Raw genomic sequence first — 26,699 nt, 5'->3', positions numbered from 1 at the left:
GATCTACCTTGCTGTTGATTATGAATTAATTAAGATATTTTTCTGCTCTTGTTCCTTTGGCTTCTTCCATTCTAACAAGAATATTAACTTATTTTATAGTAATATCATACTTATGGTCAAGATTAACAACCGTTTTTAAGGTAAATATTTTAGGAACCTCTCCTGCGATACAGATTGGGCTGATTCTACAGTAGTTAAACTATGACCTTCATAAAATGAAATAAGTTAACTTTTGAAGTATTGTGGTCAAAATTTGCACTGTTCAGGATACATGTTTACCATATACTACACCAAAATAAACTATAAGCGTTTCACAAGCATCAACCAAACTACTTTTTAAGCTTGTGTGCTAAGATGGGAAACTAGTGTGTAAAATTGCAGCTGAGTCAAAACTGAACCCCAAGGCTCATTCTCAGCATAAACACTGCACGGGTGCTGTTCAGGGCCAGATAAGTCACATTTGCCTGAGTTGATAAGTGCAACAGTCCGTTTACTTCCAGTTTACTTAAATGGCTAAAACAGCACAAGAAGTAGCCCCCTCGAGCCCTGACCCCACAATTACGTGAGAGCTCCAACCAAACTGAATGTACCTACTCATCGCCATGAGGTTGCTCATGGTACGTAAATTCTGGTGCCTTCAACGCTTTAGGTTGCATGTCTCATGGGTCAACGGTGATTATTTTCTTTAAAAAAAAAATAATAAAATGGGGTTAAGTTTTAGGGTAAGGACTAGAAGACGCTGCCAGCCAAGCGCGCTGGATGTGACAGTACCTCCTTTCCAATTCTGTACAGTCTATGAAAGGAGACCTCTCCCCCCCCGCCTTATTTTTTTCGCTTTTTTTGTTTCCTCGGCAGGAGCCGCGCCGGGCGGGCCGGGGCGCCATGGCGGCCTCTTACATAAGCGCCAGCAGCCCTGGGGGAAGCGCCGTTCCCATCACGTGTGCGGGAGCCACTTTTCCTCGCCGAAAATCTGGGGCTCGGGCTGCGCCCACCCGGCCCCGCTGCTTTGTTATCGCTATTATTACTGCTGTAGTTATTACTGCTGTTGTTGTTGCTGTCAGTGATAACGGCGGCCTGCAGCCGCACCCCGCGCTGGGGCGACCCCGGGCCCCGCGCCCCCCATGCCCGAGGCCCCGTCCCCCCCAAAGGCTTCTCGCCGGGCGCCCCCCGAGCCCGCAGCGCGGAGCCCGCAGCCCCCGGGCCCGCACCCCGAGGCCGGGCCGGGGCCTGTCGGCCGCGGGAGGCCGCGGGCGGGGAGGCTCGGCATGGAGGGGCCGGGCCGGGCCGGGCCGTGCCGGGCCGGGGGGCAGGCAGCGGGGTCCCCGGGGCCGCCGCTCCGCTCGGGGGGCGCGGGGCTCGGCCCGGCGGCGGAGGCGGCGGCAGGAGGAGCCGCGGGGAGCGGAGCGCGGCCGCGCCGCCTCGCCTCGCCTCCCCCCCCGCCTCGCCCGGCGGAGGCCCCCGGCCCGCCCGGCGGCCCCGTCCCCGGCGGGCGGCCGTCCCGAGGCGGCGGGGCGGCGGCGGGCGGCGGCGTCGCGCTGCCTTCCGCCTTTTCCTGGGTCTCTCTCGGGCAGTGACGTGACGTGCTGACGGCGGGCCCGGCCCGGCCCGGGGAGCTTGGCCGCTTCCACTCAGCTCCGAGCTCGGCCCCTCCCTCCCCTCCCGCCCGCCCGCCCCGCCGCAGCCGCCGCCGCCGCCGCTGCCGCTGCTGCCGCCGCCGCGCTCGGCCCAGTCGCGCCGAGAGAGGCCGCGCCGCGCCCAGCGCCGCCGCCCGCCACCCGCACGGTAAGCAGCCCGCGGCCCGGCCCCGCCGCCCGGCCCGGCCCGGGCCTTCCCCTGCCCGCAGCAGGCCGCGGCGCAGGCCCCGAGGAGGCCGCAGGTAGGCCGCGACAGGGCTCCGGCAACCGAGCGGGCCGCAGGGCCCCGGCCGCCGGGCTCCGGGCGCCCGGCGCGGCCCCGGGAGCGGGGGGCGGCGGCGCGAGGGCGGCGGAAGCGGCGGGGGGCGGCCGCGGGCCCGGGGGGAGGCGGGCGAGGTGGGCGCCGGGCCCCGGGCCCGGCCGAGGGGGGCTCGGAGAGCGGCTGGAGGAGGAGACAAAATGGCGGCCGCGCGGGGGGGGGGGAGGCGGAGGGCGCCGGGCGCCATCTTGAATTAATCGCTCGCCACAGCCCGCGCCTGGCGCAGGCCGGGCCGGGCCGGAGGGGGGAGCCCCTGGCCCCGCTCGTCGCGGCGCCGGGCCGCGGGCTCCGCCGAGGGACAGCCGCCGGGCTGCCCACCCCCGCCTCCCCCCCCGCTCCTCCGCCTCTGCCTCCTCGCGGCGGAGCTCGGCGCTTTCCGGCCCGCGGCGGCTGCCTGCGCTGCTGCAGCGCCGGGGCTCCCGGCCGGGACGGCGCCCGCCGAGCTCGCTCCGCGGCAGCCTGCTCCTCCGGGAGCCGGCCGCAGCGGGACCGCGACGGAGGGAGGGAGGGAGGGAGGGCGGGCGGCAGCCCTCGGTGCCCCTCGCCCCGCGAGAAGGCGCCTCCGGAGCACCCCCGGGTGCCCGCCTGGCCTCCTCAGTGCCGGCTGTCCCTCAGCTGCAGGGCGGGAAGGAGTTTCTGAGGGGCTCCCGGGGCCGGTTATTCCCTAATTTAGGTTTTGTCGAGCTGTAGCTTAGGCGTCACCTGGTGCCCGACATCTCTATGAAATCCGGAGAAGGCCTCTTTTCTTTTTTTCTAACCAGTTTCTGCGAATACCCGCGCCACTGAACTACAACAAAGAGAAAAAAAAGACTTGATTTTTTTTTTTATCACTTTTCCCAAATCGCAGTGAAACCAGCAGTGCTGATCCTCCTGCCAAAACAGAGGGAGACGCGTAAAGAAATAAACGGCTAACTGATTACACCGTCGCATTTGTAACATTGTTTTTATTCTTCCATTTGTTCACCGGATAATGGTGGGGGTCATTTCCAAGATGAGGGCCAGGCGCTGCAGGAGGATAATTTTTAACCTTTCACGTGTGTGTGATTGAGAGCGTGTGTGTACACTGCATTCTCCAGAAGTGGGTCATGTAGGGAGAGTTATGACACTGCAGCAGTGATGGAGGCTGAACCCACAGCAGCCTCGCTCCTAAACCACCACAAAGCTTTGGGTAGCTCGAGGCTCCAGCCCAGTTGGGACATACGAGGCGTGCTGCAATCCTTAATGTGGTGTGGCAAAGCACGAGGGGGGGCCCGGCTGTAGCTGTGCTCGTCGGTGTTTTTAGTGGAGGTAGGGGCTGGGGCTGCTGGGCGAAAATGGGAAATTTCGCTGTTCTTTGCCTTTTTCTGGGATGGGTGAGAGTTTGCTGTGCGGGTACTTGTTTTTTGCCTCTGATTGCAAATGAACACATACACTGTTCTTTCTTTAGGCAGGGGGAGTATATTTCTTTATCAAAAGGATGGCTTTTCTGAGGTTTCCCCTTTTTTTCATTCCTTTTTCCCCCCCCTTTTTTTGTGAGAAAGCAGAAAAAGCGATAATTTCTGTGGCATATTAAAGATCTTTCTCTTAAGTAACTATTTTTAAAGTTGCTCTCTCTTTAAAATGTAACAGCTCATCCGTTTCTTCTTATTTCATCTTGATTACCTTGCTAGGCCTGTTAAGTCAAGGATATTTGTGTGGCAAGACTGTTTCCAATGTCTGCATTGCTTTTCTTGACTGATTGTACTCAAGATCAAATTTATGGAAAATACCCTATTTTATTTTGGGAGGTTGCTCTATTGCTAATGGCTTCATGCTATTTCTTCCACAAATACGTACATATATATATATGTATATATATATGTATGTATATATTTGTCCTTCCACTTAAAAATATTGCCTTGACGTTCGTGAAATCAAAACCAGCCAAGTCCCTGAATAAATACATAAAAATCAATTTGTAAGAGCTACCTTTACAAATTGAATTGGGTGTATTTCAGGGTTGTATTAATTTTAAATCCACGTGAAGCTGACAGACCCAAGCCAAGTAAAAGATGTAGGTGCTTAGTTCTTTACAGAGATAAGAAACTCAGGGGACAGGTGCCTTGGCTTTTCCCATTCTAGTGGCAGTTAGAAGAGCAGTTCCCGAGTTACAGCAATTTGAACAAAGAGCCATGTAGATTTGGCCATTGAGAAGGACTAAGCGTAGTCCTTCTGGGCACCTGCTTCTCTTCAAGAGGTTCAGTTCCCAAACGAGAACTGGAAATTGCTTCTGTCTGCTTCATTGCCAGAACCTGCTCCTGAGGTAAGTGTCCACTGGAATATTTTGGAAGAACTGAGAGGAGTTTCTGCCCTTCTTGAAATCTTGCAGGAAAACAAACTGCTGCTATTGCTTCTTAACCTCATGATATTACAGAGCCTAGGGCGCTTGCCAAGGAATTTGAAGACGTTTTGTGAGAAGTGAGAAGCTTTGGTGTTTCTTGAGTTGCAGAAGAGTGGCTTCATCGCAGAGCTGCTGGCTGGTGCAGAGCCACTGGGGATAACTTCCTTTGTGTGGCTGAATCTGGGGCCGCTGTGCTGGTCCACTGATCAGAAGAGCAAGCAGGAAGAGATACAGTGTTTTCTCATTTGCTGCTTAGAAAGTTCAAACCCTGAAATGCTTTCAGGAAATGTTTAGAGATTATTTTTTTCCATCCACAGACAAATGCCCTAATGCATTCTTAGACTGCGGATTTTGATTTAGGCACCTTTTTATCAATTTAAACAGTTTACTTAAATTGTTCTTTAAGTGCCTACCTCTTTTGGTCTTCTTCCCAAATTACATTTCTGTATGAGGGAGAGGGTCTGTGCCCTAGTGGAGCAGTTTTACGGCTCTGCACATGTGTAGAGCTTTATGTACATGATTTTTTTTGGCTGGAACTGGGTACCAAAGTTTGTTATGAGAAACCTTACTTAGGAAGAAACTCATTCAGATTTTTTTTCTTTTCCTTCTTTTGAACAACTACCAAAGCATAAATCTGTGGCCTTTTAAAGACTCACTCTTGAAAACTCACTTGCCTGGGAAGCTTCTCCGGTAATTTTTGGAGAACATGAGCCTTCGTTTTGCATAACATTATGCCCCTGTAGGTGAAAAGAGCTGGCTAATACAGAAGAGACCATGCTGGTATGCAGAATATGCAGTTGAAGCTCTGCTGGGCTGTCTCTGCTGGTGGCAGCCTCTTTATGAAGTTGCACCACCACGAGCACCACAGAGACTTGCTGGTGTTAGCAGCTGGCGCCTGGAATCTGGGCAGCAGCGAAGAAATGGTGTCAGTGGGCTCCTTCTGGAAGCTGGGACGTAGTGGTGGCAGCCTCTGGGTCTCACGGAGGAAGAGAGAGACAAAAGGAAGACGAGGGAGAGCCTCAGTAATAGGGAGAGTGAGGAATTTGGGGAGAGGTTAGGGTAGAGAAAGTGCATGCATGAATCATAAGAAGTAGGAATTTGTGGTGGCGTGCTGGTCAGGTGGGTGATGAAAGCAGGAAACAGAGAAAACGAATGCCAGTTCCTCCAGTGGCTCGTGGTGAACTGACACTTCAGGCTGGTTGGGTTCCAGCTGATCAGAGGCCAACACGTATGATAATACAGTCCTCAAAAGCAGTCAGAAAGAGCGTCCTGACTTTTCCCAGGAACCTGGACAGCGAGCGCTAGCTTCTGATGTGGGCCTGAGGAGAGGGGCGGTGTGTTTCCACCAACCCTTAGTCAGTCCCCCCAGTCTCTCCCAAAAAATCTGCGAAACGCTGCTATAATCTTAGCTACAAATTTTGGAGTAGCACGGTCTTGTGTAAATGATGAGAGTGTTTTGTAGTTGTAACTGGAAAGATTAAATGAGTGGGTGAGAAGGTAATGAATGTCATACAGGTACAGAGATGCAAGAAGTTGGAGAAGGAGTAACAGAAAAGCTAAACAGTGAAAACAACTCAAAAGACAACATGATTAGAAAAGAAATTTGTAACGGTTGACAAGGCGTGTACTGAGTAGATAGAAGTAAACAAATTTGGGCATGAATAATTCTTGCTTAAATGACTGTATGAATCCTTCTTACTCTGTTCTTTTTCCTTTGGCCTGGCAGAAGTTGATCGCCATCAGTCAAGCTATATCTTATGTCTCAGGCTAAGAAACACTTACTTTCTGCTCTTAATCCTTAAAAAAAAAAAAAAAAAAGGCGTCTGCATGAATAGATATTCCTGTTCATAATAGTGAGTGTCTCTGACAGAAAAGGTTGACATCCAGAATAATCGCAAGGTGATTTATGTCCAGCTGGACACCACAGCGACCTGTTAGCACCACTGTCTTTAGAGTACAGGGGCCTTCCAAGTGAACGTCACACAAATACGGAAATCCTTGGAAAATTCTTATACTGTGGCTGTTTTTCCTGTAGTTCAATATCTGGCTATATTTCATGATCACTTTTTGAAAATTCACCTTCTCACACCTAAATTAGGTGGTTAACTGTGAAGAGTTGAGAAGTCGAGCTAGAAGAACGATGAAGTCTAGAAAATATTTGCTACAGATTACAGTTGTAGCTTTGCATTTTGGAGTAGGGTTTTTTTATTTCTTTTGTATATAGCAATTATCCCCATAAAAAATAATGCAAATGTCAGTTGACACAATTTTGAAAAGGGTATGATTCTTGTGAAAACCTTGGCCAGAATCTTAATCGTTTTTCTAGGCCTTTTATGAAGGTATCACAGACATGGGGAGATTTCTGTCACTGAAAAATGGTTAGAGGAAGGAGAATTGCTGAAGTCTGTATCGTCTGCTTGTACAGAAACTTGGGCAGAAGCATAGAGCAGCAAGCTGTTGTTGCCTCTTGCTGGTTCAGCACTTAATAGCTAGTTGTCTTTAGTGCAGGGGACTAGTCCAAGTTCACCTTAGCTCACATTTTACCAAAGTAGGTTTGCCTTATCCTAATGATAATACTTTTATATAAACAGCAAAATCTAGATTGGGGTTTCAGATCTACTTGGTATTTTGACTTTGTAGTATCGTTTGGTTCTTTTGTTAAGAAGATTGAAAGCCTTGATGCTTTGAAGAAAAGTTGACATTCTGTCCATAGAAACTTGGTAGAATTTGATGATTTGGTAATTTTTGAGAACTGGTGATATTTTAAATATAAAAACAAATAGGTACTTTGTCTTGAGGTTGATGGTTTTTTAAATATTCACGCGCATGAGATTTGAAAACCCATGGTGTTATATTCTGGAACCAGTTTGCATTAATGATTTCAATCCCTCAAGTGGCATAGGAGTAACTTCCTCCTGGCTGTCCAAGTTTATGAACACAGGGGCATCAAAAGTGGTGTGCGTTTCAGAGTGCTAGCTGCCTGCCTTTAACTTAACCTTCTCAAGCTTTGTTGTTTTGAGAACGCTGTATCCCCTGCCATCCCAAAAGACTTGAGTGTGAACTTGCCTAGACGTTGTCATATATTTTTTTTCTTTGTAAGGAAATCACATTTCCATTTCCAATCACATTTTCCTTTATCAGCTTTTTCTGTGTTTTCTGTATTTCTGGTGTTTTGACAAGTGGCCTGGGATAGTCAGAGGTTATACTCCTCATACTTTGCCATGGGTGTTTGGTGGTTTAGAGTAGTATTTCTTGAATCCCAAGTGGGTTTACTCTGAGTGATATCTGGGCCATCTTCAAGTCAAGAGGTGTCCTCTGTTCACTTCCATATGCCCCAAGTTCCAGCTTTTCCTACAATGAGTATTGTACAGGCAGAGGCAACCTTCTTAGCATAATACTTGTGAGCTAAATAACCTTTCTTCTTTACCTTCTACAGACACTGTGACTGATGAGAGTTAAAGGCCATGGATGAAGATGGGCTTGAATTGCAGCCACATGAGCCAAATGCGTTTTTTGATCCAACAGGTCTGTCAGGAGATAATATGTAGATAAGACTGTACACATGAGATGCTGTTGACTGTAGTTTATGTCGTCTTTGTTTAAAGGTGCTATGCTTATGTATCAATGCTTTTTGTATAGAGTAGTCACTTGAGATTTTCGGCTGTTTTCATTACTCAGAGCAATATAAATGAGCTACCATTCTGTGAAGTAATAGTTATTTGAATACTGGGGGAGATCCTAAAAACTGGTAGCCTTTTGTTCATTACGTTGTTCATCTTGTTAGTATCTACTGACAACGTGCTTTATCAGCTCCTGTTTATCTGCCTGTCTTAATTGCTTATAGGCTATTACGGTGGTTTTGCTAAATGGCTGCATAGTGTAAAAGTTGAAGTAAAATAGATGTAATTTCAATATTAACCACTTCACGTGAGTTAGTTTTACAGTTTAAGCATTGTTTTAATTATGTTTTTCAGGAGCTGATGCAGCACATATGGATGGAGATCAGATTGTTGTGGAAGTACAGGAAACAGTATTTGTTTCAGATGTAGTCGACTCAGATATAACCGTACATAATTTTGTTCCTGATGATCCAGATTCTGTAGTAATCCAAGATGTCATTGAGGATGTTGTTATCGAGGATGTTCAGTGCCCAGATATTATGGAGGAGCCAGACGTATCTGAAACTGTCATTATTCCTGAACAAGTGCTGGACACAGACGTAGCTGAAGAGGTTTCTTTGGCTCATTGCACTGTCCCAGATGATGTTCTAGCTTCTGACATAACAGCAGAAGCAATGTCAATACCAGAACATGTACTGACAAGCGAGTCAATGCATGTACCTGAAGTTGGACATGTAGAACATGTAGTTCATGATAATGTTGAGGAAACAGATATTGTCACTGATACTCTGGGAACAGATGTTGTTTCTGAAGAAGTCTTGGTGGCAGACTGTGCATCAGAAGCAGTGATTGATGCCAATGGAATCCCTGTGGAACATCAAGACGAGAAGGGCAACTGTGAAGATTACCTGATGATTTCTTGTAAGTGTCTGGGTAAAGCCATCGAAATCCTTACAATACGGGTTTGGGTGATGCTTGAAATACCTGAGCGAAGGCTTACAACAGAACAAAAACCAGGTTTCTATATTTAGTGAAGTGCCGGTCTCACAAATGTACTCAAATGGGGGTATCTTTAGGAATGTGTACCAGCTAAAAATCCTGGTGAAGCTAATGGAGAGAACTACTGGCAAATGCACGTCTGATTATAAGCTATTTCTGTAGCATTTTGTGGCGTATAAATAACAGAGTAAGAATTCCAGTAAAGTAAATGCCATATACTTACTAAGAAGTGAAAGAAAATAAATGTGACATTGTATGAAAATGCATTTTTATGCAGGTTACTAAAATTACTGCCAAGCCATTAAGAAAACCAAATGCTTACTTCATGGAAAAAGGAGTCAGAAAATTGTTTTTTGGAAGCCTAAACGACAATTGGTTGTCTTTGTCTTATTTCGCCCCCCTCATAGATACAGACAACAGTATATTTTTCTTTGCTTTTTAAGATGTTTTCTCTTCTTTTCTTGATTAAGTAAAGGACAGAGGTATGCTGCTAATAAAAAGAGTAGCCGTTGCTGCTTGTAGCTGAGAAGCAATTGTGAATATCTTAGTCTTCCCTAGAAACACTGGCACAATTCGTTTGAATCCTATTTCAGAAGGCTTAAAGTAGAGCGTGGGGAAAAAACACAGCATATTTATTATCAATCCTTTTTCTACTGAGGATATCCATTAGTGTGAAGTGGAGCTTATTCTAAGTGTGTTACATATTTGAAGCATGTTACCTATTGTAATGTTTACTTGGTGCAGCACTTGGGAACATCAGAGTGTCACTGCTGAACATTTGTTTGTCATAGAAATAGAAAAGCTTTGTTAGGCTGATTTGTTTAATTGCCATTTCAGGCACTTCAGTTTTGTCTAGCATTAAATGACTCCATTGATGAGGCATACTTTATGCTCTGCTTCAGTTACCTATTTTTTTTTTCCCCCCCATGTTTTGCTTTGGACACTTCTTTTGAAATGTATGATAATTTGTTTAATTTGTTTTAATTTTATAATCTGTGCTTATGGATTTTAATGTTGCTTCTCCTTACCTAGGATCACTGCATTTCTTAATTTATCATCTCTTGAGTTCCTTGCGTAACCTTGTGCAGCCATGTTTTGAGTTTATATGAGGTACAGTTAATTCTCTATTATCTGGGAAAACAATGAAATGGGATAATGCGAAATATGGATAACACAAAATATTGTAAAACTAAGCTGTAGGAACATACTGAGATGAAATAGACAGAGGAGGGATCAGGGATGCTGCTCCCTGAAGTGATATTTATTCAAACTAATAAATGCTCTCTGTGCAGTTTGGTACATCTGTAACTTTTTAATTCTGGTCCCCACTTAGGTCAGATGAAAGCAGCTCAAATACCTGCAAGCACCTGCAGCATAGTTAGGCAACAAAGTGGATAATCCACCCATGGAATTGAGACCTGACTGTGTAAGGGCTCTGCTGGTGATCCTTAACCTGTTTCTTATCCTTGACTGTAGCTCTTTAAAATGCTGTTGCTCCTGCTTCTCTGCTCACCCTCCCCCTGCAGGTTAGCATCCTGCAGCCCCGACAGCAGCGAGCCGCTGTCGCAGGATCCCTTCGCAAACTGTGGTCTGCATAAATTTAAGGGAGAGAGCGGGGTAGATGCGCGGCCCCTTTAGCCGTTGCCAGCGCAGCCTCTTGCAGAGGGATGAGGACTGAAGCTGTGGTAGACGCCATGTTGCATGATCCCTAAAAGGCCCAGCCAGCTAGGGAGTCTTCTTAGACGTCGTACCTGCTGCCAACAGGTGGTAACTGACAGAAAACACGAGAAAGTGATTGTTCAGTTGTGCTGGGAGAGTCTCCGTTTTCAGTCACGTGTTCCTGCGTATGGATTTCTGCAGTTTGATACCTTACTTAGCATTAAACTCCTCCTGATAGTCTTGCAAAGTACTTTCTCTAGATTCAGGACCTTAAGCAAGCCAGCATTTAAAACGTTCATTTTATTACCAAACATGCATCTTCGTTATTTGTGTTTAAAATGTTAAATATGTGCTACAGTTCATTTGAAAGGGAAGTTCCCTATTACCACCTACTGTGTTTAAAGCCTGCATAACGAGTTCTTCTAGTTGCGAAGTCAGAGGCTAGTGCCTTCCTGTCAAGCAGAGACAGTCTTTCCAAATAGTCCCTTCGTTGTGTGGAAAATATCATCTGAATTCATTTCCATTTTTTTTGCATCAGCAGTATGTGTGTTTATTGATCTTTTCTGTTGACTGTCTCGGTTCTTCAGTTGCCCTCAGTAGTAGGTGGTTTTTAAAAGGAAGTAAAATCAACACTGGTTTTGATTTTTCCATCTTAACCTGTACGCTCATGCTCGGTTCTGGCAGAGCTCCTGTGACTGCTGGGGCGGATGTTGGAGTGTACTTCTGTCTGCCATTACAGCACCCACATGTAGCTGCTTCCCAGATCCGGGACTTAGACTCTGCTCTTCAGGATGTTTTTGCCTGTCTTCTTTTATCTTGTCACTTGGAAAGCAGGCGATGACACTTCACATTCTTTCTGTGGCCATAGGTTACTCAGCCTGTATTCTCCTGTGGAAATTAGGCAAAACCTTTTTGCTTTCTTCTTCCTATCTTTTGGCTTTATTTAAAAGTTTGCATTTCTGTTCCTGATGTGTGGAGCCTACACAGATTTTTTTTTCAAATAGGATCATTTCTGTATTTTTATCCTGCAAATACCTGTTTTGAAATGACTAATATATATCTGCTTTCTTAAATGTTGTCTTTCTGCCTCCTTTCTTGGTTTCACACTGTTTGGTCTCTTCAGTGAGTACCGTCCCTTTGAGTTCCATGCTGGGACTTTCCTTCAAGAAACTCGGTAGTTTGATGTTCCTTTTCCTGTTCAGATTTAATTTAGTTTCTACATTTCTGTATCTTTGTTTCTTTTTTTTCTTTTCATTCTCAAGATACTGTTTCTTGGCACAGCTTATATTATCACTTGTCATTTGAAACACCTTTTTTCATGCATACTTTGTCTTTGCCCTCAAGCTTCTTTTTGTGGTCTGTGGTGGATTTGGGACACTTAGAGCAGGGCTGAGGCGGGTATTTGTTCATTCAACAGAGAATGCAAACTGCTACTAATTAGTAGCTTGAAAAGGTTTGAAGGAGGTTTGATAAATTGGTTCTTCTTTCACGTAAGGCATAACAAGCCAGTTCATGGGGATTGCCCGTAACGTTTGGTCAGGAAATGATGAATTGTGTTCTGGCTCATACTGTTCCCAAATGCTGGGTAGCAAATCTTAAGGTTTGTAAAATCATCTCTCCCTAAGTGAAACGGTAACGGTGAGATTAGCTAATGTTTAGCAAAACCAGGAAAAAACAGAACTCGCTAATGAAGGAGAGTAGTGCCATATGATGGAAACTAAGGTTTTTGCTTGTCTGATTTTTTTCAGTTTGGCAAAATGAGATGTATCCTCTGGCATGAACTAGTTCCATAAGACAAAGAAGTTGTACTCTGGTGTACTTGTATTAATTGAAGTAAAAACAGTGAGGCACAAAGGAGGTTTGATAAGTGGAGCCTGGAGAGAGGGAAGGGTAGCCTGGCAAAGTTCAAGCTGAAGTTTTAGGAAGTTATGCGGTTTCCAGACACAGGGGATATGCCATGTCCATAGCCTTACTTTGACTGAGTTAAACATGTCTGTCCTTGTTGGACCTGAACTGACACTTTCCATTACAGGAGTCAAAACCTGGGCTACTCAAAGAGGTATAATTATAATAGTCTTTTCATAGGTCTAGATGAAACATATCTGTCCTCGTCCTTGGATAACTTGATTAAGTTGAAAGCATCGGATCTGACCAGCAAAGCCATAATGTTCATGCCTGTGTTACTGCTATACAGTAGACTTTTAGTCAGGAAAAGAAAATGTTTTTGTTTGCTCTTTTAGCGTAAGTAAATACCTCACTCTTTTTCCCTGGAGGTTCTTAAAGATGCAGGAAATCACATTTTTCTTTATGTGAGGCAGAACTTGTTGCTGTGCCTTCTGCTCAACCATCAGAAGGGCACCAACAGTTAGTGCAGCCAAAACTGCTCAGGCAGTCACCATGAGAGGCGAGGGAGAGGAGAGTTCCCTTGGTCTGGGAATGAGCTGCTCTCAGAGCTTGGTCCCTTGTGTGGTCTGGGGAGAGCAGAATGAGAAGGATGGGTGTTAAACACTAAGGAAATGCTCCACTGATTGCTACCCTGAGGGGCATTCCCTCTGTAATGGGAATGGCATTAAAATCAAAATAGAACAGATTTCTGTTTTCCCACAGGTTAGGAAACCTGCTTGGCCATTAAAGAAATAACTGGTCAGTAAAAATAACTTCTTTAGTGTACTAGGAATTCTTTGCAATCAAGTGAAGTACAAGTAAAATGTTTGCATCACAGATAACTGAGCAGTTTGTCTGGGGAATACAGCATGCTTTTAATCTATTTTGGCAAAAACAGGATACTAAGCGGTGTCCTTTCTCATTAAGAATGGCTAAATAGGGTTGTTTCTTTTCTATGCAGACAAGTATATTGGAATAATGCTAGTCGGATTTTTTTTTTCTAGTACTTGAAAAGTAATGGCCTCTTATAAGCTAAACTAATACTTTTAAGGTTGGTCAGGTTGGGTTTTTTTTGCGTGTTTTGTAGTTTCCAAGACCAAGAATTTAAGAAAATACCAGTTGTGCATGGGTGAGATGGGTTTCTGTGGCGTCCCTTCATGGGCTGTGAATTTGAATGAAAAATTTGAACATCACCAGAGTTTCAGTTTCAAACACTGATCAGTCAGTTATTTGTGAATCATTTTCTCTGGTTGTGAGAATGAGATATGTGGAGAACGCAGAAACATAGGGAAAGTGTTAAACAGAAATCAGGTTTCATAAATGCTGCCAGAGCATAAATGAATCAATAGAGATAAATGCTCATATATCCATAGGATAAAATACTATGGAAGTAGTGCTTTGTGTGATAGATACCCCTTTTCTTTTACCTCATCTATCTCTTCTTATCTCTGTTCTTCCTTTTTCTTTCCACCCCATTTTTCTTCCTGCTACCTATTTGCTACTATACTGTGCAAATACTACTACCTTTTTGAGTCCTTCAAGGACTTTATTTTTTTTTCCCTTTTGTATGAGGAAAGTTGGCCTAGTGCTTGTACAAATCAATTCCATCATAATTTAACGGTGCCATTAAAGAGTATTTAAACTAGTTTTGAAAGTACAGTTGGATATAGAGGGAACTCAGGGATAAACAAACTAGAAATTGTATAAGGATTTTTTTTTAATCATGTTTAAAAGGTGACTTTGAATCTTGGAGAACTTATTTCAAAGGCTGGAGCGTATTTTTAAGATCTAGAATTCTTCTGTTGTGTGAATGTTATCAATGGATACTTCCATACATACTCTGTTTTTGTTGAAAGAAACCAGCCCGTTTCATATGGTGCGTGTAGGTTTGTTTTGTCTTTAATTGCTTCAGCCGTAATTTTCCTTCCTTGAGCCTGTTCCAGCATCAGTTGAACTTGGCGGCAGACTTCCCCTTTGGCTTCAGCAGTGTAAAATCAGTCTACGCTGATTTGAAAGCCTTCCAAGTACACGTGCGTGACACTGGGAACAGCCAAGTCGAAGGAGAACAACTACATACACCTAGTGCAGGAACCAGAGCAAGTTTTCTTTTTGTCAGAGTTCCAGTGACGTTTGGCGTTTCATGCCTGTGCCAAAGAACTTATAAAAGTCTGCTCAATAACTGAATATGTGTACTGTAAAGCAATGTTAATGTGATTCAGAATAACATCTTAAGGGTTTTACTTTTGAAATACTTCGGGGTTCAGCTACAGGATGTTATGGTGTCCCTTGCCACAAAATCCTTCTTTAAACATTGTACTACTTCATACATTCTGTACAGTGGCCATTGATCGTGAACTTGGAATAAGAACATTGAAGGTTTTTCTGCTGCCGTTTTTGTGAGGAGAGGGAGACTAATTTATTTTAGTGTTCATGAATTCGTTTAATGTTGTTCATATTTCTTCATGAATAATGATGCCTCATTGGGAAATGATACTTAAGTACAGTTGCGTTTCAGCCACGAGACAGAGCACATGCTAGCTTATCTAATTTAAAGGCTAGTTTATGGACTTCCTGGCAGGAAAGCAATTGTAATAATGTTCTGAGCTTGCATATTTTATTTTATTTTTAGGTAGATCCTCAAGTAAATAGAGGAGTTGCCGAGGTACTGAGTTATACAAGCTGTGATGTAGTTATGAGGGTAGTTTTGTGAGTGCCAGTACAGTGAGCCTACTGCGTTGTTGATTTTGTATGTGCTAGGCATGGTAGTCAAAAATGCCGCAGCATTTATTGGACAGTGGTTCTTACACTTCTCTTTAGAATAAATTGGACACGTTGTTATTATGAATCAAAGTTAAATGTGGCTCTGATGGAGCCATACCAGCCTCCAAAAGTAACTTAAAGAAAGAACAATAAAGTGACAGATTTCGAAAGTGTGTTGTCACATTACGAATTCTTAAATAATCTCAACACTGTGAGAAAATTCTGGAGCTTTTGGAGTTGGAAGATTCTGTAAAGGTTTTGAAATACTGGAATTGATTTTGTCAGTGCATATTTAGTATTTTTTCTTGAAAACCCAGGCTTGGTAAAATAAGATGGTGTGTGTGTATGTGCACGTGCCTATGTAGAATGTGTCTTATAAATCAGAAATGCGTTCCTTAGAAAACTGGCTGTTAGCCACGCTTACGTGGGAGGCCCAGGCAAGTTACGGCAATTCAAACTGAAGTTGGGTGTCAGAGCACTGCTGAGAGGAAGAGAACAAAATTGGAGATGATAGTCAGGAGAATGTATGTGGCTACACTATAAAATGTAGTGCAAGTCCCTGTTGGTAAGGGTGCTGTGAGCAATTAATTAGGTTCACCAGTGCTGCAACGTCATGGCAGTGCTTTGAAACTGAGTGGATGAGAAGAGGTGGAGGTTTTTCATCTGGGTTTCCCCTCTAGTTGGTAGAAAAAAGCACTAGTAACATCACCTTGCAAGGAACCAGGTTGGCCTGGCGGAAATAGTGCCACTTGCATTAGAGACAGGGTTCAACAACAGATAATGCTTTTGAAAAGAAGCAGATAACGTCTTGTTAGATGTGAAGGAGAAAGCACCTAAAACTGAGAACAAGTAAAATTATGCCACAGAGTAAGTACTAACGTGCTGTTTCTTGCTACCACCGTCTTGCTGCAGATCACTGTTTCCCTATTAGTGTTGCCTGGTGTGGTGCTCGTGCTTCTAGTCACATCACTGCAGCACTCCTGCACTTCCCCCTTAACTAGAAGATACGGCTTGAGTTTTATGTGTTTATTGTTGATGTCAGTGATACGAAAAAAGTATTTATGGGTAGGTTCTTTATCACAATGTAACTTCAAACTGCTTCCAACTTTGAGTAATAAAGTAATAAAGTCTTTCATGAGTCTGTCTGTATACGACTGGGTAATTGTAATAACTTGTTTTTGTAGTGGATGATGCCAGTAAGATAGAACACGAAGGTTCTGCCGAAATTACCATGGAGGCAGAGTCAGAAAGCGGCTCTTGTAAAGTGGATGGCATTTGTCCAGAAGTCATCAAGGTCTACATATTCAAAGCAGATCCTGGAGAAGATGATTTAGGTAAGACGTGCTCATTTTAGAATACTCCAACCTGATACTTGAAATCTTGCATAAGTAGAGATAGTGGTTTCTCTCAAGTCATCTGTAAGGAGCTGTGGGTCTAAACGTTCAAGATTTGCAACCTTTTGGTTTTTGCAATTTAGAATAGAATTTGAACAAAATGTATTAAAATACTCTGTTCTGGTTTTCCTAATTAGGGGGCACAGTAGATGTTGTCGAGAGTGAGCCAGAGAATGATCACGCAGTTGGCTTACTTGATCAAAATAGCAGTATTCGTATTCCGAGGGAGAAAATGGTTTACATGACTGTAAATGATTCTCAGCACGAAGACGAAGATTTAAGTAAGTAGGTGGCTTTCATTTGGGAACGGGGATTTTCACTTTCAACAGTGCAGTGTTCTTACTAATTTTTTCTTGATTTCTTTTTTTCTTAGATGTTGCGGAAATAGCTGATGAGGTTTATATGGAAGTGATTGTAGGAGAGGAGGATGCAGCAGTGGCCCATGAACAGCAAATTGATGACAACGAAATTAAAACTTTCATGCCCATAGCATGGGCAGCAGCTTATGGTAAGTAACATTCAAAGAATTCTTCCTGGCAACACTACAGCAGAGTGTTGGGTTTTGGTTTTGGAGGGTAGAGGAGTATCTGTGCTTTTTGTGCTTGTGCTTCTTGTTTAAGAATGGTTTCTTGGCATAATGAGCCTTAAAATTGAAAAGAGAAGAGGTGAGAAGCTGTAAAGCAGGCTTCTTTTTATTGCTATTTTAATAGGCATTTTCCTTCATAGTGTCAAGATGTGGAAGGGGAGGTACACAAGAATTCAGCTGAAAAATTGCATCTCAAGTACATTTGTCCTTCACAGTTTCAGGACACAGAAAGAGTTGGCTAGGGAATAGAGCTGAATATTTTTATTTGGAAAGGAAAAAGCAGATGGGAATATGTAGGATTCAGTGTAACAGTGAAAAGCAACACTGGCCTCTAGCTTGATTTAAGTGTTTTCTAGGAGGAACATATACATATGAGTTTTCACTGATGGAAATAACTAATTAATGAAAAATAAGCTGGAGGGATAGATCTCAAAATTATAGAAGAACCTTGAGAATATTTCTAGTATGCAGAACTGTTTTTCGTGAGCATTAGTATCTGGGCACCAACTGGTGCACAAACTGATTTCCAAAACTTACGTAAGCTTAAAAACTTACATAAGATGGTAGAGCAAAATCTCATCTTAGAAAATGTTTCTGTATTGCCCCCATCCTCCAAAGCGTACTTTGAGTAAGTAAAGCAGAAGAAATACTGGAGTGGGGGACAGAACTCAGGTTGTGTGTCTGTATGATGTGAATTTTGGTAACGGTGCCAGTGAACAAATGACAGGGAAGTGCTGAGAATGCATCATGGGTCTCAAATCATAGGCATAAGTCAAGGGAGGGCAAGATCTCAAGGAGCAGTGTGTGTTGAAAGTTGCTTAGGGGATGGATATTAACAGCCAGAGCCTTGCCTTTGGCCATATACTGGTGAGCATAGCTTCAGTGTAGAGGAAAGGACAGAAGCCAGGTTGAGTAGGAACACAAAATTAAGAGAACGGTTGTAGACAGAGCGTTCGGTGACTGTGGAGAAGGAGGATAAAATGGAGCAGGCTACTAAGAACAAAGAGGTGGAATTGCAAGTGGAATTTAAGAATGTGGGAAACAGTAGAGTGATTGTGTTATCAGAAGTAAGCAACCTACCGTGCAGCATGAGAGATGGTGGGGAAGGGAAGAAATAATGAAGCAATGAAGGCATGATAATGGCAGAAGTTTGACAGAGGTTTGTTATTTGCACTTGTCAGAACTCTCCTGCACTTCAAGAGGTATTAAAGGCTGATAACAAATGGGATCTTAAATGTTGAATGTGTTTTGTTGCTATATTGTAGCAAAGCCCCATTCCACTGTGCTTTATATTCCAGCAAGTTCTGCCATTTTATTCCAGTATTAGAAAATGTTTCAGGCCTGTTCTGTGTTGCACTTAGAAGGACTCTTCATGCATCTGTTGCAAATTGTAACTGCTCTGTGTAAGACGTGAAATTTCTTTTTGTTTTCAACATTTATGTCACTCACCATGTTTACTGTTCAACACTTGAGCTAGCACGTAGATCAGAATCTCCAGGCTCTGCACATGTCTGTTCCTGGCTCTGACTCTTCTTATATTCAAGCATGAATATTCATTCACAGCGCTCTACAAAGGGAACAGCTATTGAGCTTCTTGCGCTGTCTTCCACTTGAGTCTTCTGTCTCGTTTGTGTGCCCTTCTTTGACTAGGAGCTGTTGTCTTCTATTGATTCAAGTAAATACTTGTCCACAACATTTGGTGTTAAAATTTACTTAGGCTCTTAAACCACTAATGTTAAACTAATTGCCAGTAAGTACCTTCCCAAGTATATGCATATATTTACTTGGAATTGTTGTGTTTGTTTTATGTCCTGTGATACCATTTGTGTATTAAACACAAAGCTCTGTGGGGTAAAGATTGTTTCCTTCTTTGTGTTAGACAATACCAAGCATGTTCTTTGTTACCAGAGGAAATAATTTGTGTTAAAATTTTAGGTGTGCAAATAGTATGTAGTGTATAGTATTTGTGTGCAAGTTTATGGGCTGTTGAGAAGAACTCATTGATCACGGTTCCTGATTTGAAATTTGGTGTGTGAGGAGCTTTGGTAAGGGGGATTCAGATGCCCAGAAGCGACTGAGAGCACACAGGAATGTATTTCAGGACTGAGAAGACCATCAGGCACCAGAAATACCATGACATTTTTGTTTATTGATGTTAGACACTTTGGGCACAATTATCAATCAAAGGAATGCAAAAAGTGCTGCACTTAAACTCTTTGTGAAATAGAAAACCCATTTACTCCTATAAATTGGGTACTCCTGTAAATTATTTTTACAAAGCCAAGGCTTCAGGGTTCGTAATACCAATTATGTGGAATTATAACAAAATCATAAGTTCCATACAGAGCAGTTTTTTGACTCATCCTGTATGTTGTTATGGTTTGATTAAATGTCAGGGCAATTGTTTACCAGTTTTTTAATTATCATTGCAGAGTTTGTTGCTCAAATAATCTCCATTGTGATGACAGGGGGTAACTTTTTAACTTATCTTGTTAGGTAATAATAGTGATGGCATTGAAAGTCGGAATGGCACTGCAAGTGCTCTTTTGCACATAGATGAGTCAGCTGGACTTGGGAGACTGGCTAAGCAAAAACCAAAGAAGAAAAGGAGGCCTGAGTCTAGGCAGTATCAAACAGGTGAGTAGTAGCTGTCTGCGTTCTCATTCATGTAGGCACTTACCCATAAACAAATGTGGTTTGCTGAGAGGGTGTGCAGTTTATTTTAAAAAATATTTTGCAGATTACTTTGTTGGCAACACTTTTACATCATAAATGTGTGTAAAAATTCAAAAAAATTTAAATATAGTTGGTGTGGATTGTGGGTGTAGGGTTGTTTTTGCTGTTTGCTTCTTAGGGAAACTGTGTCAAGGGACAAGAAAAACCCCAGTGTCACAGCAAAAGGTTAAAAACTGTTAAACTTGACTTGCTACACTAATTTTAATGTTTGTTTAATGTAACTTTTTTAAAGGTAAGGTTAGACAGATTAACAGGACTCTGTAATAGTACTTTAAAAAAAACTTTTTGTCTTTATTGAATTACACAGAACAATATATTTCATTATACCAGCTCAACTAGTGACTGGAAAATCTGAATGTTAGATGTTTACATGAGCCAATGTAAATTCTATGCCCTTTCGTGTTTTAATTGTGAAACAAATTGTCTTGATGTTCACTCCAGTGTTCTCGCTTGCATCCACAGGAGCAGATACGCTGTTTTGGCATTATTTGGTTTCTGCTGTTACTGTGTTACGGTCTGAAGGATTTATTTGGTCTGATAAAGTTGAAAAAACACATGATTTTTTTTTAATAGCCCTGTTTTAAATTATACTAAAAGTTTATTTCCAAATCATGACTTAACCGTAGGAGTTCTGTTTTGTCTAGCTCTGAACTAGTAAACCTGGCAAATTTTAATTTTAAAGTTGGCAAATTTTAATTTTAAAGTTTGCTTTTTCTATTTCCAGCTACCTACTCAGTTCTCCTAAAACATTTTTGGATAAGAGAGCTTTTTAGCATGCCTAGACAAATTCAGGATAAACAAAACAGGCTGATGGATCAGTACAAACAAGTTCCAAGGCTTTGAGGTGTCTGTGTGTGTGAAATGTGTTCTCATTGATGCCTGCTTGATACCTCTTCAGATTGTAACTGTGACAGATGGCACAAGAAGGAGGTGTTAGTTTGGGGACATGTGAATTGTAGTCAGGGATAGGTGGTTAAACTGCCAAATCAAACTTGATCTGCAGATGCATGGGAAGGCAGAGATGATGATGTGGTATGCTTACTATATAATACTCAACAAGCATTCTTTGTGCTAGCATAGGTTTCTGCATGAATTCCTTGTGTGAACTCAGAATTCTTTAAAGTAGAATTACTTGAGGTGAAGAACAGTTGGGTGATGCTTTGGTTGTCTCCATCTAAAATCAGTATTTTCTTTCTCCTGATGATGATGATAAATTAAAATACTAATTCTCTTCATTTTTTCTACCTAGCCCAGTGACAAGCTTGGTTATTACATAGTATAGTGTTCGTGTCTGACTTGATCTCATGTAGCAATTCAGCTTAGAGTTAAGGTTGAAATAAAAAATTCACTGAAGTATAATATTGATGAAAGTGGGGTTTTTTTGTTTGTTTTCCAGCAATAATCATTGGCCCCGATGGTCATCCATTGACAGTCTACCCCTGCATGATTTGTGGAAAGAAATTCAAGTCTAGAGGTTTCTTGAAAAGGCACATGAAAAACCACCCGGAGCACCTTCTTACTAAGAAAAAATACAGATGCACAGACTGTGATTACACTACGAATAAGAAAATAAGTTTACATAACCACTTGGAGAGTCATAAGCTGACCAACAAAACAGAAAAGCTTATTGAGCGTGATGAGTGTGGGAAAAGCTTCTCTCACGCAGGAGCTTTATTTACACACAAGATGGTGCACAGGGACAAAGGAGTCAATAAAATGCACAAGTGCAAATTCTGCGACTATGAGACCGCAGAACAAGGATTACTGAATCATCACCTTCTAGCTGTCCACAGCAAGAACTTTCCTCACATTTGCGTAGAGTGTGGCAAGGGATTTCGTCATCCGTCGGAGCTCAAGAAGCACATGCGAATCCACACTGGTGAAAAACCCTACCAGTGCCAATATTGTGAATACCGATCTGCCGACTCTTCTAACTTGAAAACTCACGTAAAGACTAAACACAGTAAGGAAACGTCGTCCAAGTGCGATATTTGTTTCCAGACTTTTACAGATACCAAAGAGCTACAGCAGCATACACTTATGCATCAAGAAAGTAAAACACATCAGTGTTTGCATTGTGACCATAAGAGCTCAAACTCGAGTGATCTGAAACGACACATAATTTCAGTCCACACAAAAGACTATCCTCATAAGTGTGATATGTGCGATAAAGGCTTTCATAGGCCTTCGGAACTGAAAAAACACGTGGCAGCTCACAAGGGTAAAAAATTGCACCAATGCAGACATTGTGACTTTAAGATTGCAGATCCGTTTATTCTGAGTCGCCACATACTCTCAGTTCACACAAAGGATCTTCCATTCAGGTGCAAGAGATGTAGAAAGGGCTTTAGGCAACAAAACGAGCTGAAAAAACACATGAAAACACACAGTGGCAGGAAAGTTTATCAATGTGAGTACTGTGAGTATAGCACTACAGACGCCTCAGGCTTCAAACGGCATGTTATTTCCATTCATACAAAAGACTACCCTCACCGTTGTGAGTATTGCAAGAAAGGTTTCCGAAGGCCTTCAGAGAAGAACCAGCACATTATGCGGCATCATAAAGATGTTGGGCTGCCTTAAAGTCTCTTTCACAGACTTATGGCTGGAATTGTAAAGGAATTTTGCCTTTCAGGCAGTTAGCTTATTTTAAAGCCAATCACCTGCGATCACCCACCCACCCACCCACAAAAACAAACAAAAAAAATAACAAAAAAAAAACATACTGTGCATTTGATTTGTTGCTGTATAAAAATAGGATTATTGCTTCTAGTTGACTTTTATACCTTTTGTTCAATAGCGTGTTCTGAATTCTATTCAGTTTGTTTAATAAATGAAGAAAAGATGGCAACAATAAAGTTGCATTTAATAAAGTAAACCCCGTCTCTTAATGAATTTTTCAACCGTAATGGTTTATTTAAGTATATTTATCTTACTGACCTCGTTGATACTCACAGTGTCCATGTTAATGCAGCTTTGTCGTGAATTTTAAAAATATTAAATTTCTCTTGCTAAAATTGTCAGAGGTGTGTATAAAATGGGGAATTGTGATGCTGAAGATAAAGTCACTAGGGCCCACCTAATTGTCTTGTTTTGACTATACAGACTGTGGCAAGTTAACTATTTTACGTTTAAGGAGTTACACGTCTAACTTTATTGCGGAAAACTATTCTGCGTTTTAATTCAGGTTTCAAAGATAAAATTAAAAAAAAATGGTTTGGGGCATTTTTTATCTTTGACAAATTTAAAAGTATGCTCAGATATGTTTATTGTTCTGTGCTTCTTTGTCTTTGAAAGGTTTCGTGTGTTACAAATGAGTTGGTTTTTCTTTTCAATTTACTTGATGTTGGAAACATAAAATACTGTCGTTCCATTTGCAGAGTTAATAGATCACAGCTGTCTGTACGTGCCGGTAAACGTACCTCAGATGTAATGGTTTTATGTATATTAGTATTTCTTTGAAAGAACAGTTTGTGGTTCAAGTCACATTTTTATTCTGAGTTGATTTAGAATAAAATTTGAGACCAAGAGGTGCCTCGATTTTGGAAACTAGATATTTACGCTGAGAGCTTCGGCGGGGGTGGAATGGAGCAGCTGCGTTCATGAGGAGTAGAGATGTTTTAATGTAGATACCCCTAACGATAGTAGCATACCCTTATGATAGTAACAGAACTGTTTCTAAATTGAATGTTTTTCCTGAGCCATTAGCAGCTGTGTTAAGCTGCTGTTTATTAATTAGTACAGTATCCAGAATTAACCCAGTTCTTTTAATCTGTTTATAAACAGCTGGGAGAACATTACAATTATTATATGCAATTTTGCCACCTGAAGTCTATTATAAAGTAGTGCTGTATCATTTGCTAATTGCAGAATAAATGTACGACACATGAAGTCATGTACGTTAACAGCAACTGTTGGGCAAAGAACCTCATACGACTAATGCCAGCTCGTAGGACCTGGCCCCGCTCCCCTGTCTCAAGTTCCCCCCGAAGCCACTAGTTGGCTGTGGATTGCAGCTTTCGGACCCACCCGACTGACAGTCAGATGAGGATAGGTTTGTAACCAGCAGCTCCCTAATGGAAAAGGCTCAGAGCCTGTCCCGGTGCTTTCTCTCCTGTCTAGGCAGGTGACCGTCCGTCCTGTCCTGTCCAACAGGAATTGCAGTAATGATTGCAGGTTTGGGGCCATAAAGGGACAAAGGTTTCCTCTCAGATGTGCATCATCCAAACATTCTGTATTTGGTTTTGTTACTGAGCCCTGCACCGGTTTGCTCAGCCCTTCCGTTTCACTGTAAGCTTAAATGGTTGTGTTTAGTTCGCTTTCACCAGTTCAGGAGAGCCCGATGCCATGCCACTACCCTGCGCTGCCCTGCAATGTTTTTTTTCTTCCGATGCCTGCTTGCTCGCGCAGCCCTGCTAGTGACCCTCCTTTATTGCGTACCGCGGAGATGCGCTGCTCCCTGCCTTCGCTGAAACCCACGGTGGAGCCAGTGGATTTTCTACGCGGCCGTAGCTGGCTGGCCGCTGCCTACCGATTGCCAAATCTGATGCGTTCAAACGCGGTAGAGGTTCTCCACGCGCGTCTCACCGAGTATCCTCGTTCGACTTCTTTTCCCCCTTACGTTTCAAGCATTTTCTAACTGGAAACCTGAAATGTATACAAGATCTGCATTAATTCCCATAGCGTTGCTGAGGACTTTAGCCATTTTTAACTTTATTTTTTTAAATAAGCTGAAAGACAAAGAACACAATTTTACACGTTTTCTTTCTCTTATGTAGCTTGGAATCATACCCACGCTTTTTTTTTTTTTTTAAAGCACAATGTTGAAACTTTTTTTTTTTTAATTACTAAGGGTTTGGTCAAGTGGATTTTGTAAAATGTATTTGTCTGTATAAAGAGAAAATGAAAATATAGTTATTGTTAATGTACTGACATTAGTTACAGGTTAGTTTTAATTCTTAAATTTGCTTAGCAAATGCTATGAAATGGATGTTTCAGTTTAATGTTTAAAAAAGGTACAGATTTTTACAAGGACATAATATAAATTATTGTTCTGTAGAAAATACCCTGTTAAATATTGTATACGTCCTTCCCTCTGTACACTTTGTAAAAAAGACAAAAGAAAAAAACAAAATACATAGAATCATATAGGGATGTGTGACATTATTGTAATTGTGTACTTGATAATAACGTGAAAAAATAAAATTCAAAGTATTTTCCTGTTAACGTTCAGTCTATTTGATGCCAGTACTGAGACTAAGTGTTGTTCTGAGGGACATGTTCGTCCTGAAATCTGCTGCACTTTAGCTTATTTTTCGACTCCCCCACTTTTTCAGCTCATTTTGTGTAGTACCGGGGTACAGGCGATTAAACCCTCGTTTGGTGAAACGCGCGCTTACGAGCAAGTCTACGGAAGCGAAAGGCGTAGGTCTTTGAAGTCCATCTTCGTGCTTGTTCTTATACTGAAGGTTTAATGTCTGATAAACTTCTTGTAACGCCTTAATCTTTTTCAGCAAGGTGGCTGCCTACTAAGTGCTACTACACTGTCCAAAAACCAAACAAACAAAACCACAAACCTCGGGCCAGAGGAGGTGTACCACTGTCACGTTAATAAGCTATTTCCCAGCATCTCTTCCTTCTGCCTCCCTCACACTCGGGGCTGGGACAGGGCCCGGCCGGAGCCTGGTGGCTCTGCCTGGAGCCACCTTCTCCCTCCATCCTCCACATCTCCTCATGGCTGTGCCCGGCTCCTCGGCCCGCTGCTCCTTGCAGGGCTGGCGCTGACCGGCACTGGGGATGGAGAGGGCTCGTGGCTGCCAAAACGTGTTTTCCCACTGCTCCCTTTCCGCCTAAACCCAGCTAAATTAACCTGCGCGCGTGGGAACTATTTTGGCAACAGCTCCCGCAGCGAAGGTCAGCCTGCTCTACTGGCAGGTGTAACCTGGTGTTGCCCGTCACCCCCCAGCCCTGATGGCAGAGCTGCGCGGGGTGTCCCTGCCCTCCCCGCCCGGCTGAGACGGGAGGAGCTGGGGCGTGGAGGTGGCGGCTGCCGGCCAGGTATCTCCAGGGACTTTGGGAAACGCTTGCTCATCCACTCCTAACCTCGGCGTATTAGGCAGCGAGACTTGCGTTGGGCAACCCTTCCTAATAAGAAGCTGTCGCTGAGCTGCCCGCAGTCTGCTTTTCGTTCTGTGTTCTCCGTCGACCTGGTGTTCCTCAGCGGCTTGTCGTGAAGCCGTGTGTCGAGTACCAGAGATATTCAGGGCACGGGAGAATAAACGCATCTCTTTCTGGCCGCTGTGAGGAAGAGGCAGGAGTGGTCACCGCTTCCTCTTGCTCCTGCAGACTACCAAACCCTACCCTCATCTCCGATTTACCTAGCTGTGAAAGCCTCGCTGCTCTGCTGCCAGACTCTGCCGAAGACTTCCCAGCTTGGTTAGGTGTCCACTACTCGCATGGGTGACCTCTCCCTCGCTAGGCAAAGGCAGGCACCCGGTGGGTGTCAGGGCACAGAAGAGCCTGGGTGGCGACTGAAGAGTTCTTTGAAAGCCTTATTTGCGAGCCAAAAGGCTGCCTCACTCTCATTAGGAAAATAAGCCAGCTAACAGGTCACTGTGGTTCACTGCCTTATTAAAGGTAGTAATTAAAATTAAATTACATATAATTACCAAGAAACAATATGTTAACAATTAGGACAGGGAGAGGACTGATCAAGGTGTGGATGTCTGGACGCCAATAAGCAATAAGTC

At 43.1% G+C, this 26,699-nt stretch overlaps 1 protein-coding gene across 2 annotated transcripts; it reads left to right on the top strand.

Moving 5' to 3' along the window:
• Nucleotides 1-1,631: 1,631 nt before the first annotated feature.
• ZFX (zinc finger protein X-linked) lies at nt 1,632-22,828 on the top strand. 2 transcript variants are annotated; one of them, XM_080587507.1, is made up of 8 exons: nt 1,632-1,782; nt 7,749-7,837; nt 8,287-8,853; nt 16,419-16,568; nt 16,766-16,909; nt 17,002-17,136; nt 19,711-19,851; nt 21,347-22,828. In XM_080587507.1, the coding sequence occupies exons 2-8, from the start codon at nt 7,777-7,779 to the stop codon at nt 22,531-22,533; spliced, it is 2,385 nt and encodes a 794-aa protein (XP_080443633.1). In that variant the 5' UTR covers nt 1,632-1,782; nt 7,749-7,776; the 3' UTR covers nt 22,534-22,828. The 2 variants fall into 2 exon arrangements, with proteins under 2 accessions (XP_080443633.1, XP_080443634.1); XM_080587508.1 differs by having other exon boundaries at nt 1,668-1,782; nt 2,715-7,837.
• Nucleotides 22,829-26,699: the final 3,871 nt, after the last annotated feature.

This window comes from Anser brachyrhynchus (assembly GCF_964034855.1).
Source record: "Anser brachyrhynchus genome assembly, chromosome: 1".
Classification (NCBI taxonomy): Eukaryota; Metazoa; Chordata; class Aves; order Anseriformes; family Anatidae; genus Anser; species Anser brachyrhynchus.
This window is presented reverse-complemented; position numbering and strand designations above follow the sequence as displayed.